At 33.5% G+C, this 16605-nt stretch overlaps 1 protein-coding gene across 3 annotated transcripts; it reads left to right on the plus strand.

Moving 5' to 3' along the window:
* Positions 1 to 1989: 1989 nt before the first annotated feature.
* Positions 1990 to 11674, plus strand: LOC114182333 (double-stranded RNA-binding protein 1-like). 3 transcript variants are annotated; one of them, XM_028069191.1, is made up of 6 exons: positions 1998 to 2502; positions 3687 to 3836; positions 5194 to 5429; positions 5533 to 5758; positions 10311 to 10484; positions 11070 to 11674. In XM_028069191.1, the coding sequence occupies exons 1-6, from the start codon at positions 2175 to 2177 to the stop codon at positions 11339 to 11341; spliced, it is 1386 nt and encodes a 461-aa protein (XP_027924992.1). In that variant the 5' UTR covers positions 1998 to 2174; the 3' UTR covers positions 11342 to 11674. The 3 variants fall into 3 exon arrangements, with proteins under 3 accessions (XP_027924994.1, XP_027924992.1, XP_027924993.1); XM_028069192.1 differs by having other exon boundaries at positions 2001 to 2502; positions 5362 to 5429; XM_028069193.1 differs by lacking the exon at positions 10311 to 10484 and having other exon boundaries at positions 1990 to 2502.
* Positions 11675 to 16605: the final 4931 nt, after the last annotated feature.

Raw genomic sequence — 16605 nt, forward strand, 5'->3', positions numbered from 1 at the left:
CACATGGCGCGACAGCAGACCAACAGAGGAGGTCAAGTGGAGCTTTAATAATGGAAGAAGAAGAGATGAAAACGACAGTTAGACACAACGATGGCAACGAAAAGCTTCGTATCCAAAACCCTAATGACGAGCGACGACCATGGTGGCGAAAATGAGAATGAGAGTGCCTGGGAGAGAAAAAGATAAGTGGAGGCGCAAAGGAAGAACACAAAAAAGGGTTTTCGCGTAATGATATTGGATCAATTGTTTATTTAACCAATCTAATAGTACATATTAGACCGGTTCTCCTTGCAACCGATCTAATTTGTAAATATTATATCGGTTAAATAAACAACCGATCTAATATACTTCCTTTTATTTACAAAATTGCCATCACGTTTTGTTTTAGATCGGTTTCCTTACAACCGATTTAATATTCTGTTCTAATATGTCTATTTTGCACGAGTGGTCCCATTAGTCAAAGCAACAATTAATGTGTCTAGGATATACTTTCAAAAATTCAACTTCATCTCACAGTTAACGAATTAGGAATCCCATTTTATCCAAGATGACACAAACAAGAAAAACAAGGTGGTGTCCGACATTGGAAAAGTGGCACCCGATGCTACAACCCATGGAACCCACTGACTTGCCAACGCCCGACAATCCAGAAGTGGCACTCACACATATAATTTAATTTACCACTTTACACATGCAATTCATCATCACAAAGCCAAGAAATATAAATTCACAACTTAAAACACCACATTCACATTTTATAACACTAATTAACAAATCTCAACATGCAAAACTAAAATTAGTTTCCCTAACCTGGAAAAGACAACCCAAACAGCTCTTTGAACACCAAACTACCTCCAACCACACAGGATGTTTTATCTACACTTAGAAACATCACAAGAACTAATAGGACATATAATTATGATTACTGATCAATAGAGACTCAACGTAAACATGCAAGCAGAAAAGACTCACATGCAACAAAAACAAGAAGAATACAAAGGAAAAAAGACTGAAACTTAACTTATGCGAATGAAGAAACTGATTGGTCCAAATTGAAAAGCTCGCCACAAGGATCACATCTACGGTCTCAAATCTTCAATCACGCGAACAAAGAATGAGAACTTCTAGAGAGAAGTTAGAGAATTATAGAAGAGTGTTTTCTAAAAAAATGATGCTTTTAAAATAATGGAACTCGATTATAATAAAACTATTTCTACTAAAACTTTTCAATATTAAAATAATCAAGTTCCACTATTTTTAAACCGCTAACACTTCTAAAATGTCATTTTCCTAAGATTTACAAATGTATTTTTGTTTACCTTTTAAAAATTATGATAACATTATATTTGGATATTTAATAATTTTATTTTGCAATATTTTAAAACAAATATCTTAATATAATATCTCTTATTTTAATAATATATAACAATATTTCTGTGCATATTTACAAGAAAATTCCTCAACTACATTATTATTTTATTTATGATAATTTTCAAGTTTTATCGACAAATTTTATTATTCAATACAAAGTTCAACGGTAATTCATCATATTTTAAACTACTACTTTCCATTTGTAATAATGTTATACTTTCTAATGTATTTTTTAAATATTACAAATTTTTATTTTAAATTTTAACGATAAATAATTTTAGTGTAATATATTTTTCTTTCATTTAAATGTTTCATTAAAGTTTTCCATAACAAATTATATTAAACATTATTAATAATATTAATTTATATTAAAAATTAATTTAAACAAAGTACTCAATATTTATTTCTTATACATTTTTTATTTATTATTAATTAATTTTTATTATTTTCATTATTCAAAGATCTATTTAAATTCTGCCTTTTCTTTCTATAAAACATAAAAATAAAATCCCACTATTTTTTAATGTCAACATCCAACAAATTCTCGGAAATCTAGGTCAGCATATCTATCTAGTTGGCTAAATAATATTGACAAAGGTTTATTTATGTAATTTTCTATAAAAGGAAGGTTTAATTAGGAAAAAAAAAATTCCAATTGAGGATGCAAAATGTGTCCAGTGTTCTTGTCTTCTGACGACAGGGTTCGGTTTCGGTCCGTTTCGTATATATTACAGTGATACGATGCAGAGTTGAAACAGTTGTGAAGAGCGTTGAAGGAGAAAGAGGAACGAACGGAACGAGCAATGTACAAAACGAAGGTGCAAGAGCTGTGCCAGCGACGGTCATGGCCCTTACCCACCTACGACACTACCAGAGAAGGTCCTGATCACGATCCTCGCTTCACCTCCACCGTCACCGTTAACGGCGCGTCCTTCCAAACCCCTTCCCCCACGCGCAACTCCAAAAGCGCCCAAAACGACGCCGCTATGCTCGCCTTCCACCACTTCTCCCCGCCGTCATCGTCACCGTCTCCGTTGCCGTCGCCGCCGTCTCCCTCTTTTCCCGAACACTCTCTCTCCATTTCCGCTCTCTCTTCTTTCCCTCAGCCTTCGCTTTGCAACTCGTCTTCTGGTACCTTCCCCTCTTTGTTCACGTGTTATTATTGTGCTTCTAGCACGTGTATATTTATTTATTTATTTATTATTATTATTATTATTATTATTATTATTATTATTATTATTATTATTATTTTCATTTGATGATGATTGTCTTGAATGTGATTTCCATGACAGGGTATGTAATTTTATTTTATTTTTTTCTGGTAAAACGAAAATTGCATGTTATGTAATAAAATGACGTTGTTGAGTATCGGTGGAGGAAGGAGTTGAGGTGCGGAATTTATTATTCGCTTTTATTGGGGCTGTTATTTGTAGATGGGTTTTTACTACAAGATGTTATTTCCTATTACATGATTTCGAACAGTTTTATCATGAATCTGTTTTCCGTTACTGAATCAAAATTAAAGCTTTCTTGATCGTGCTCACGAAAATGCTTTCAGTTTCAGCTTTTGTTTCTAGTGTTAAAATACTGGAATGTTACTTTTTTTTTGAAAGACAAAAAGCGTTAGAATGAGTACCGGAAGCAAGAGAATGCATAAATTTATGAACACTTAGACATGTTTATATGTTAAAATTAGTATGTTGATTTGGTTGTTTATTGGGGTTTGGAGGAAGCTGCGTGGATGTGCTGTCCTGAATTGATGCTGTGTTGTTGAGTAATTTGTTGAGATTTTGTTTTGATTACGTGAAAAAGAATATTTGAACTGTAAACTGATAGTACTTTTTCTAATATTGTGTTTGGTTTTACGTTTCAGATGTGATTTCTTAAGTTTTGGATGCGATGATATAATTTTCTTATGTTTTGGATGCGGTGATCTTTTATGTTTTGGGTGTGATGACATGTATTTCTTACTACGGATGTGATTTTTATAAGCTAATAATTAATGTGCCCACATCTTAAATCCTTAGCAAATAAGTTTCCAAACACACCCAAATTATAGGTAATCTCTTAACTAAGTGGTCTACGCATGGAACCCTTGTGATGCCACTTTAGTGTGGAATAAACCATGTTGGGAGGTGAACACCTATGTGTGCTCAAAATCTTTAACAGGTATTTGTTATTGTTTCTGGCGATGAATAATTCTTACCCAAAAAAGAACTGTATGGACTATATTCATAATTCTTGATTTCTGTTAGACTACATTCAGGATTTCAAAATTTACAGAAGATTCATGTTATTTTGCATTGAACCTACAGGTGCACCTGATCCCAAATCTGTTGTTGATGACGTACATCTTCCCACAAATGGATTGCTGCAACTGAAATTTGAAGAAGTGTGCCAAATATCTCAAATCAGTAACCCTCTAGCGGCTGTTAGAGATACAATAACATTGGAAGATCAAAAAAGTGATATGATTTCTCTTTATCTTTTCTTTGTTTGATCAAATTGATATTTTATTGGTTATTATGCTTGTGTGTTATAGTTCTAGTTTAGTACTGTGAAATTCTTTCTTTTGTTAGAGAGAGAGACAGAGAGTTCTTTTGGTGTGAGGTGTGCAGGGGAGATTGAATTAGTTTTAATATGATTAGAATGATCTTAAAATCAGATGCAGTGTTTCCTCTTACTGCTTGTCAGTTTCACAAAGAAAAAAGTATTTGTGGCTCTTGAAATCAGGAACAAATGTATTCTGTATTTGTTAGCGGTTTATAGGTGCATACATTCTTATATAGGGGAGCCTAACTACCCTCCAATTATGTATATTAATTACTACTACCCGAGATATAAACGTGTGTCTGTGGTACATTAAAACACAGTTTTAGCATCACTTTTAGCTATTCTTTCTCTCTGTTAACATGGAATCATAGTCAACCCACCTGCATTTGCCACACTTAGTACTGGAAGTCCTGGACATGAGGAGTAGTTTTAACAAGCTGCCTTGTTGCACCATAGCCTTCGTTAGTTGTGGCCACTTTGGGAGTTGCTTAAAGGGTGGTGGTTTAGTCCCATATCAACCAATGATGAGGCCAAACCAGTGTATATAAGTAGAAGACAACTCTAATTGCATGAAAAGAACTCTTCCCACATATGATAAAATTAGTGTGGTTGAAATGAATTTATTTTGTTTGCACCTTCGAAGGGGAGTGAATTATTTTGTGGTAACAAGCTTGAAGCAGCTTCAATTTGAGGGGTAGTGTTGAAAATCAGGAACAAACATGTTCTATATTTATTAACAGTTTATGGCACATAAAATCTGATTTAGGAGAAAGTCAATTTCCTCTATTGTGCGTGTTAATTACCATGAGCCTGTATTAAATATCCTGTATAAAACAGTGATTGTTGCAGCCAACATACACTATGCAATGCAGTTGTATTAGAAACTAAAATGCTGGCGTTGGTTTTGTATTTTTTTTTTCCAAATTATTTGGACATCTGCTAAAGATTGTAGGGCAACACTGGTGTCCAATTTTTTTTTTTTTCATATTATAAACCATGTGTTATTTTTAGTTGGACATGTATTGATGCATATTGAACATGGGTTGTCTACACCAAGCATAATTGAACCTTATCCCACTAGTTTAGGTTGGCTACACATATTAAATTAGGCATAGTGGGAAATAAAAGTATGGAGAAAGTTGGTAGTATCAAATAACATATTTGATGTTTTTGTTACGCCCTCTCTCATGGAATTATATTATTTTATTAATGATAAATGACACTGTAATTGAATTACATATAACTTTTTGACGATCAATTTTGTCATAGATATGTTACATTTGTACAAGAACCAGCTGCAAAGCTTTGTTCAAAAGAAAAATCTAGGTCTTCCAGTATATTCTTCTGAGTGTGAGGGTCCTCCTCATGCCACACGTTTCAAGTGCAAAGTCACTATTGATGGACATACTTATGGAAGTGACAAATTCTATTCTACAGTGAAGGATGCTGAGCATGCAGCCGCTGAAGCTGCTTTAATGTCATTATCACCAGGCGGAGTTGAAGAGGCTAGTCTCAATCACTATTATATAACTTACTCTATAATATTCAACTTCTTAAATGCTTCTTTTGGTGCTGCTTAATATTCTTATGATTGTCTAAAAAATTCAGGGTCATGCTGGATTATACAAAAATCTTTTACAAGAATTGGCTCAAAAGGAAGGATTTCGGTTACCCATTTATACCACAAATAAAAATGGTGAAGCTCATATGCCAATATTTGTGTCACAAGTGGAGGTAGAAGGAGCGCTCTTTACTGGGCAAAAAGCTAAATCCAAGAAGCAAGCAGAGATGAGTGCAGCCAAGGTAGCTTATATGGCTTTGAAAGAACACAAAGGTATTCTTTTACTACTAGTGCTGTAGTTTGTCATTCTAACATATGTCTCTTGAGTTTAGGAATAGTCTGTAAAATATATTAACTTATGCCATACATCAAATTTATATGTACAGGAACCTGGTGATAATTTTTTCAGATTCCCTTGATTTATGCTATAATATTACCTTGTACAGTTTTAATTCCATAATTGGGATATTTAATTACAGTCCATAATTAGGATATTTAATTACATTCCATAATTAGGAGGATTAATATGCTGACAGTATATTTTATAATTATTGTACAGGATCATTGGATTAATAAAAACATTTTTATGTCAACTTTTTGAAATAAATCGGAAAACATAATTTCTAGGGTACTGAATGATGGATGACCTAAACGAAGGTTGTATAACCAGAATTTTTTCTATATTAGAGTGTGTTGTTTCTGAAATCAAAGACAAAGGAATTTGACTCTTGATGTGTTATGCCTCCTGATAATATCCTCTAGACGATAGAGCCCACTATCTTCCTTAGCAAGTCCAATCACCTTCCCTGCTCCTTGATCCAGAAATTGGCAGGTTGTAGGAGTAAAAAAAACGAAACAGAGTAAATTCATTATAAGCTTGTGAACAGAAATCAAATTGGAAGTTATTTCAAGCAGAAAACGTCCTTCAGAATTAGATTATGGTTTATCATCATATCTCCTTTTCCAACAACTAATGAAATTTCCATTTGCAAGTGCAATTTTTTTGTTGCTTGGATAGGGTCTATAGGATATAAACCCAATAGATGATTGAGTCATGTGGTCTGTGGTCCAGAATCAAGTACCTAGACACCTTCTTTAGAGGAATTTAAGGCATTGAGTATAGAGGAGTAAGAAATATTACTTGCGAGTGCCAAGGAGCAATTACCTGAATCTAGGCTTTTCTAATGTGTCCAACAACCCCCTTAATCTAGAATCTCCTCTGTATGGAACTCTATGGTGGTTGAGTTTTCTGATTATCGAACATTTTTGAGGTTTGAAGTATGGCAATGCTGGCCTAGAAGGAATACAGTGAAAGAAAGAAATGGTTGCGGTGTTGCAGCAATGCAGGCTTCACAGATGAATTCAGCGAAAGAAAGGTGTATCATTTTGCAACAATGCAGGTTGTGCACGAGACTACGCAAGCTCCCAAGGATTTTAGAGCGTTGATACCATGTCATAATTGTTTTTAATATTATTCATAGAGGATCCTTTTTGTTACCAATTTGGTCAATCATCTACCCTTTAAAACACTAAAAGATAACAATCCCGTTCAACTACTCTGCACGGTCATGCCCAAAGATAACTGGAGAACAAACTGAAAGTGTTATCCATCAACTACAAGTATACTCACAAAGGAGGTCTGTTATTCAATCACCACAAGTCCATGAATCTAAACCTTTACCTGAAATACCTGTCATTAATGAAGACAAGAATATGCCAACCGTTGAAGTTCAGGATCTTCCAATTACAGCAAGGAAATGTGTTCGAGCATGTACTAAAAGGTGAAGGTATCCATTGTCACACTTTCTGTTTTATGACAAACTATCCAATAATAACAAGTTTTCTTGGTCATCTAAATACTGTCACTATTCCAAAAACTATGAATGATTCATTGAATAGACTTGAAAGGATTAATCTGAAAGAAGAAATATTCTTATTCAATTTATTAATCTGAAACAATACATCAATCTCTATATTTAGAAAACTCTAACCCAACTGTAATAATTACTGATATCTCTAGAATCTTCTAGCAACTTCTAGTAGTACAATTAATATCCTACTAACAACAAATAGTAAAGATTGGAAACATGCTATGAAGCTTGAAATGGTTGCTCTAGAAAAGAACAAAAGTTGGGAGCTGGTGGATCTATCTAAAGGAAAAAATCTTGTTAGATGAAGGTGGGGTATCCACGGTTAAGTACAAGGTAGATGGGACAATAGAAAGGTATCAACCAAGGTTAGTAGCAAAGAGATAGACTCAAACATATGGGATTAACTATCTTGAAACTTTTTCACCTGCTAAAAATATAGTGTTACAATTTTATTGTCTCTAGAATTTGATGTCACAAATATCATTCTGCATGGTAATCCTGAGGAAGAAATTTACGTGGAGGTCCCGCTAGGGTTTAAAGATGAGGAGGGAAAGGTGTGTAAACCAAGGAAGGCATTCTACAGATTGAAATAGTCTCCTACAGCATGGTTTGGTAGGTCTACTACTGTAATGAAAACCATTGGGTACAAGAAAAGCCAAGGTGACCATACATTTTTATATTAAGAATTCATCTTCGAGGGGAGTTTCAAACACTAGTTGTGTATGTAGATTATATAGTTGTAACTCAAAATGATCACACAGGAATGGAATCCTTAAAAAACTGTTTGATAACAGAATTTGAAATTAAGGAGTTAGGTAAATTGAAATATATCTTGGCATTGAAGTGGCTCATCCCATCATGGCATTTTAATCCTCCAGTGCTGGATTTATTAGTTAAAACTGGTAAATTAGGGTGCAAACCGATAGAGACACCTATTAATAGAATCACAAACTTGATGAGTTAGTTGAAGGTGTACTTGTGGATAGACGATCTTACTGAAGACTGATTTGGAAATTGATCTACTTGTCTCACATAGGCTCGACATTGCCTATGTTGTTATGATTGTAAGTCAGTTCATGCATAATCCAAAGGAGACTTGTGTTAGTGTTGTTTATGACATTCTACAATACTTGAAAGAAACTCATGGAAAAGGACTTCTATTTACAAAGGGGAATGAGATGATCTTAGAGGCTTAGGACTATGTAGGTTCTAAAGACAACAAAGGATCTACCCCTAGATATTTCACTTTTCTGGGAGGAGATTTAGTCATTTGAAGGAGCAAGAAACAAAATGTTGTCGTGAGGTCAAGTGGAGAGGAAGAGTTTAGAGAGAATTTTTAGAAGACCTGAAGATTGATTGGAAGAAGCCTATGAGATTGTATAATGATAACAAGTCAACAAATAAGTATTGTGCATAATCCAATGCAACATGATAGAAATAAGCATGTTGGATAATGGCACAATATGTACACCATTCGTGTGCTCTTTGGAAATCAACTTGCATATGTATTGACAGAAGGGCTAAGTGGTTCTACATTTCCATTGGGAATGAATGATATCCACTCACCAAAATTGAGGGGGAGTGTCAAAATCCCATAATTTATGTTGTAGATTCTCAAATTTAGAAGGAAAGAATTTCTTTATTTATCTGATATAATTATTAGGTCAGCTGACCTATATTAATACATGTGTTCTGAGATAAAAACAGAAATTAAAAAATAAAACAGTAAACAATTCTCGAGAGAATAAATCCAAATCCCTATATGTGTGCGATTTTATTCTTGTTACAATCTCCTAATATTAAATTCAGAATCAAATCTAACCAAACAAACAGAATAAAAGGTAAATATAAATTTCCCTAAATAAAGCCTAAATCATGGCATACTTGTTGACATAGATAATATTACCTTGTATAGTTTTAACTACATAATTAGGATATTCAATTGCATTTCATAATTAGGAGGATTAATAGGCTGACATTATATTTGATATCTATTGTGAATGATCATTGATCCTGAATTATATAGATAGATTATATCCATCATAAATTAGGATTTTTCTGTCATCAAGTCTTTGTATTCTATTTAAGAGGAATTGCTCTCGAATTATACAGATGGATTATAACCAACAGTATTTCTGACAGCTTTCTTGAATATTCATTAATTGTTAGCAACCTCACGCAAAAACTCATTCTTTCAAACAATTGAGCTCTAGAGGTACCAAAACCTATTGACAAGATCAGCCACTTGCGATGTGTTCTTCCAATAAGCCCTAGGTTCAAATGCATGCGCTCATCTTCTTGGTTTTTCACCTTGTTTCTTTGACTGAAACTTTTGTTTAGTCTCTTTATTCCAAACATCAGCCACGCTCTAGTTCTCTGTTACCTACTTAACTATAACCTATCTCATTTCAATAAAATCAACTTTGTAAGGTGAGAACTTCTCAAAGCATGGTAGTTAGTTTCGAATGAGTTGAATGATAAAATACAGATCATGAAATTGACTATGTAAATAGTTTAACATACCTTTTTTTGCTATGTATTGCAAAGTGAATCACATGATTCGATCTAGAATCATAAAATTTGTGAAAGCTTATCACGTAGAGTGGTGATTTTCGAGGCCAAAATAATGAAAAGGGGTTGACGGTGACAGTAAATCATGTTGCACTAATGGTAGTTAATGTGCATTCATGGAAGTTAAATCATGTTCAAATCTATTTTATGTTTCACATGTCTTGATACTAGTTTCATGGTTTGAGGGGCTATCAACCACATTTTTAGTTAGGAAATTGGGTCAGAATAAAAATAGTTATACTTTTTGGATTACAGTAACATCTTTCTTTTATTGCTGTTATTTTTGAATTTGACTGTTATTAAGATTTAAGAGCATGGTATCTCCTATATCTACTCAGAAGTGTTTCTCATTGTGCTTTTTATCTTGCTTTGTTTTTGTTCAGGCAAGTCAGATAAGACTTCTTCATTTCCCTTTTCAAATTATGAAGGACAGGTTCCCAAGTTCTCACATGACCACTCTGAGTCAAATGTGGTATCTGGTCTTAAACTCAATACCAATCCAAATTTATCTGTGGGCCTTGGATTAGTCACCTCGAGTGAACTTAGCAAAGACACATGTAAGCCGTAAAAGCCCTTGTCATTTCTACCTCTTTCCCCCTTATGAAACAGTTTTCTGAATTTCTTATCAGTTCTGTACATTATCTACTGTCAAGTATAATACCTAATCCAGAGCACAGATGATATTATGCTACTTAGATTCCAAAAATAAAGAAATAAGATTATGATATGTACAGTTTGGAAAAACAAAAACTCCATACGATTCTCCATTAGCTGGCTGTGTAAAACCCTTCTATGAATTCGTTGGTAATCAATCCAATTTAAGATAGTCTAACTCCACATAAATTTTGGAAGATGACATGGCACATATAAAGATGTTACCACTTGGAAGATAATCCATACATCATAAATCACTATGGAATCCATTGGTTTGCGGTTTTAGGCTGTAATCATATTAGACCAATTGAAGCTATGTCTGACCAAATTTTTGCAATATGGTGCACATTTGATCTTAGCTTGAAGGAGTGGGACCCAGTTTTAGACATCCTATTTGTATAAATACTGTTAAACTTCAACTTTGAGAAATTGATTACCTAATGCCACATCATACTGCAATTTCATCTTGAGATTCTGTTTTGTTGCAGTGAAGAATTTCTCTACTTCATCTGGAAATACAAATGGCTACACCAAGGTTTCTTCTACCTTGTCAAATGATAAGTCTTCACCTTCTCTGTCTGGCAGCAGCAAAACGGATTCTGAAACAAGTGACAAGTCTTCAACTGCAGTAGACACCACCTCCTCATGCATAAAAAAGATTGTTGTTTACTCACGCAAGACAAATGTGAAAATTGAAGATGGTGGAACTATGTTACCAGTTAGCGATGACAAGTGGGTTGCTTACTCATATTCTCATTGAGATAGTTGAAGCTCCTGGGTCATTATTTGTGTAGGATTTGACTCCCGGTAAATTTTAAAACTTAAAATGCAGAACTTATAAGCTATTGATTAAAATCACAGACAAGTTTTTCACTTCAAGAAAGTGAGGCAGATTAGTTAATTATTCTGTCATCAATAACTAGGAATTTCTCTGCTCAGATTACTTAGAAGAACATTTAAGAATATGTTGGTAACAATAGCTTTATGGGGGAAATGCTAGAGGCCCTTATATTTGTTCTTTTATTCCTTTTTTTTATTCGTTGCCGTTATATTCCTATAGTTATTACAAATGTAAAAGACTAATTCTCGTTCTCTTCACTTCCTCAATTACAAATTTCAATTCTTAATTTTTTGAGAGATGTAGGTTGCATATTACCTTGGACTAGTCCAACAATATCTCTTAATTACTTAATTTTTCAAGGGTCAAACATATTTTTAGTCTATACACATAAAAGTTTGTTTTCAATCATCCTTTTAAAACATCCAGTTTTAGTCTTCGACTTTTTACATTGCCACAATAAATCCCTTTCACTAACTTATCGAAAGGAGTAATGGTTATTCAATTTTTTATTCTCAAAACAATCATAAAATTGTGAATTGCGATTACAAAAGTGTGGAAGTTTTTTTACCACCAAAAAATCACATTTACTTATTTTCAATTTCACCAACTCCAACCTCATTAACACCTTTCCCTTTGGCAAAAATTCTCTCAACCCTCACCTAAATTCTAAGGCCCACTTAAATTCTACCATAAAGTTTAAGGGTCTACCTTGGTCTGTTGGGCCTAAGGCTGGCCCATAGGGTGTCCAAAATCTCTAAATCAGCCATAACCTTTCTCATTCTGCACTTTTCAGAAAAACAACTCATTTTCCCCTTTTAGAAGCCGTAAGCTTTGTTAGGGTTTGGTCTCTACCCTTGTCAAGTTCGTTCAAACCCTTTTTTTCCCACGTAAGTTGCTTCTCAACCTGCACCCCTATTTTTCTAGCTCTGTTCCTGTGTTTCCAACTAGAGTTTGTCTTGGTGAACTCGTCTTAAATTTGTTCCGCTATTTTTTCAGCTCTCGAATATGCTCTGGGAGCTATTGTACTCATTTGCTTTAGTGTCGGGGTATTCTGCTAGCATTTTCCAAGGGAAGCTAGGGTTCACATACTTTTCACTATGTCTTGTCTGTTATAGCTTTATTTCGTGTTCATATGAGTTGTATGTTGCTTTAGTTGGATAGAATGCCTGAAAAATGTTGTTTGGTATGAAAAGTTTGTCGATGCGTGCTTGAACAGTGGCGAGATCTGATATTTTCGTCCAAGAGAGCTTGTCTCACCTAGGCGAGAATAGCAAAACCTTACCCTGGTTCCTGCTCGAGCTCTCACTCAGGCGAAGAGCTTTCGTTTTGAGCGAGGTGTCATCTCGCTCACGCGAAAGGGGCTCGCCTAAGCAAGAACTCGTGTGAGCCTGTTTGTGTTTCGCTTGGTTGTAGCTCAGGCGAGGAACCTCCCCTTTGGGCGATGAGTTGTCTCGCTCAGGCGAGGAGGGCTCGCCCAAGCGAGAACTCGCGAATCCTGCAGGGCTCTCTTTTGGCAGTCTCGCCTAAGCGAGGGCCTGTAGCTTGAGCGAAAGACCTCTTTCGCCTAAGCGAGGGTCCATGACTTGAGCGAAACTGGTGCAGGGATTTGCTTTGTGGCTGTTCTTTCCTTTATTCTTGGTTGATAGTCACATATTTGTTTGAATTACTCTGTTAAAGCATGATTTAGGGTGATTATGCATGTATTAAATGGTTTATAGGCTGGAATTGATGAGTTTGGTATGATCTTTCGTATGGAACATGATTGGATGGTTGGTTATATATATTGGCATGAGATTGGTATGCGTGATAATTCTATGTTGGGTTGGTGATGCATGATTATGGTATGGTTAGGATGTAATTGCATGACCCTCTTGGTGAGAGCTTATGGTGGTGGCCCATGACCCTTTTGGTGAGAGTTCATGGTGGTGCTTCATGGTCAGGACGTAATTCCATGACCCTTTTTAGTGGGAGCTCATGGTGATACCTCATGGTTAGGACGTAATTCCACGAATGTTTCGTGATGATGCCTCATTATATAATTTAGTAAGGATTCAAGTAAGGATTGCATCCTGAAACTCTAAAGAGTCAGTTAGTCTCACGTAGAGCGTACTAACTCAAGTGGTGAAAGTAGCAAGAGGCCCTAGTCTTTGGCAGAATAATGGTCTTAGATGTTTGAAAGCTAACCTTGTGCGTGGTAGGGTGAAACCCATTGACAATGACTCTACAGAGCAATAGAAGCCACCACAAGTGCAAGCATCTAGTGATTTTGACTGATTATATGTATCTGAATATGAGTCTTAGAGTCTTGCTTGTTAGTCATCACATACTTGGTTGATTTATGTATTCTTGACTTTCAAATTGTATGTTCAATTGTATGATAAAAACCTTTTACTTTAGCTTATCCTTTCTTTTTGTTTGTGTGTTGTATGTGTGGTTTTCTCCTTTTGCGATGATCATCAATTTAATTGATGTGAGCAGATGTGGGAACCCCTCGTGGTCATCAGGGTGATGAAAACTCTGTTGCGTAGCTTATCTTTGGTTGGATCCCCTTACTCTAAGTTTTCTTTTAACGCACTATGGCTTATGTACTAATTGGCTCCTTGAGCATGTATTTTGAATACTGTTAAATCTTATCTTGTTTTGTCAATGGTATAGGGGTGTGCCTTAGTTTTCTTCCAAATATTATGGATAACTATAGGGAGTGACATTTTCACTCCATGACAATGCCCCTTTATATTATTCAGTGTGATGTTTTATTTAATTATGTTTATTTATTAAATACAGATCTCATCCTTTCGATATTTTTTGGGTGGAGTTATTTTGACACAAACCAAATAAAATATATTCATTTGAAAATTCAATATAATGCTATTTTAATTAAATTTGTTTTATTTTTTAATTAAAATTCTAATACACATTACTATAATGGGTTGTAAAGTGGGAGTAAGAGAAAAATGAGTGTGAAACTATCATTTTTCATGTTTTTTTATCACCTAGTGAATACCGCCTATCTTGAATATTATAGTGAAAAAGGTTTATTTGAACACTTTGAATATCGAATGCTTAAGTTTCACAACCATGAAGATGTAATTAATCAGTTTGGTTGGCCGAGAAGCTCTTTTGAATAAAATAATATTTTATTTGTCATATTAAAATAGTGGATGATTTCAAAGGGTGCATTTCCAAGACTAAAGATTGATCTTCCACTTTTCTTATTCCATGTTTGTTTAGGATAAATTTAAGAGAGGGTGTAATATAAATTTGTGTTTATTTGAGTGGATGAATATATATATATATATATATATATATATATATATATATATATATATATATATATATATATATATGTTTTTTTTAGTGAATTTAGATGGTAAAATGAATAAATTTGGAAATGAATTTTATGAAAGTTAGTGAATGATTTGATTGATGTAATATATTAAAAAAAGTTTAATAGATAAAATTAAAAAATTACTAAAATATTTTATATGATGAAAATAAAATAAAATGATTATTAGATGAATTAAAAATATTAAAATTTAACAATATAATAATTATCATTAATTATTATACATATTTATATATATTTGTATTATTATTATTAATTAATTATAAAAATTATTAGTACATGTTATTATATACAAATATATTATTAGTTACTACATTCATTATTAATTATTATATATATAATAAATATATTATTAATTATTAATATACATTATTAATTATTATTAGATATATTAACTATTAATAAATGTATTATTAATTATTATTGTATATATTATTTATTATAATATAATATATATATATATATATTAATTATGTAATCAATTATATATATATATATATATATATAATAATAAATTAATAGTAATAAATAATATAATAGTAAATAAATAATAATAATAATATATTATGATTAATAATTATATATATTATAAAAAGGCATAAAAATAAAGTGGGTATAAATTTGTTCAAATCTTTACAAAGATGAGTAGGGATAATAACGGGGCGATGACGAGGTTCGCTATTGTTAAAAAACAGGTCTGTCTAATACTCTTAGCCACAAAGGGATCTGTGTTGATTAATGAGTTTCTCACTTATTTAATGTGAATCTTGAAGGAGTCTTTAAGGTTTAAAACTCAATTAATCAATTTCGCAATTCTGGGTTAATTGACTGTTTAAATCAATCAAGAAAGATTATGAGAGAGAAGAAAGAAGCAAGACACACAATTTATACTGGTTCGATTCAAAAAGAATCTACATCCAGTCTTCTCCTAAGTAACACACTTAGGAGGATTCCACTAAACAGAAAGGTTCCAAGAATTACAAGCACACCTATGTAATTCTAACCCCCAAAACCCAAGAACTTGATTCAACAATCAAGAACTCCCCCTAGGAGCAATGCATCCACACAATTACACCTAGGTCCACACTTCAAACACTGAAGCAACTGTAATCAAAAATACAGAAAACAAAACAAGAAACGAATACACCTAAGCTGTGCAGATTTGACTTGATGCTCCTTGAATCAAGCAAGATCCATCATGGTAGAATCAACCATACATTCTTCTTGGATCTGTACTTGAGTTATCTTGCAGAATCTTCTGAAACTTTGTGTCTCTCAGATGGCTCTATCTCAGATGAAAACTGCGTGATCTTTTTGATTTTTCCACACCCAAAACAGATTCCAAAACAGCTTTTATACACAGGTTTTTGCTGTCACTAATTCGATTAGCAATTTACCTAATCGATTATCGTGAGTATATTTTCACTTACTTTGTACAATACTCACAGCTAATCCATTAGTTAAAGAACTAATCATATGCAGAATTACACAGCAGGCTTGAAATACAATTGATAAAGAGAAGCTAATTGCCTAATGCATATCCTAACTGGACCAAGCTATGTTTTATCCTAGATCAGTAGACATCATCAAAACTGTTCTTCATTTATGGATGAAAGGCTCCCCCTTTCAACAGCTATCCCATACCCATCCTAGTAAAAAAAAATTATCTTTATACCTAAACTGAACGGGTATCAAACTTTTGTCTCATCTCCATCCCCACCGGATAACAGGTATAATCTCTACCCATACTCGTATCTATTTGCTTACTACTTTAATATTAATTTTAATTAGTTTTTATAAAATAATAAAAAATTACAGTAAAGTAAACATAATATTA

The sequence above is a fragment of the Vigna unguiculata genome, chromosome 4, assembly GCF_004118075.2.
Source record: "Vigna unguiculata cultivar IT97K-499-35 chromosome 4, ASM411807v1, whole genome shotgun sequence".
NCBI lineage: Eukaryota > Viridiplantae > Streptophyta > Magnoliopsida > Fabales > Fabaceae > Vigna > Vigna unguiculata.

Excerpts from the sequence above, each read along its gene's own strand:
- LOC114182333 (XM_028069191.1), top strand. The coding sequence starts at position 2,175 with ATGTACAAAACGAAGGTGCAAGAGCTGTGCCAGCGACGGTCATGGCCC. Across the intron at positions 2,503-3,686 it reads GCTTTGCAACTCGTCTTCTG|GTGCACCTGATCCCAAATCT; the intron begins GTACCTTCCCCT and ends TTGAACCTACAG. Across the intron at positions 3,837-5,193 it reads AACATTGGAAGATCAAAAAA|ATATGTTACATTTGTACAAG; the intron begins GTGATATGATTT and ends ATTTTGTCATAG.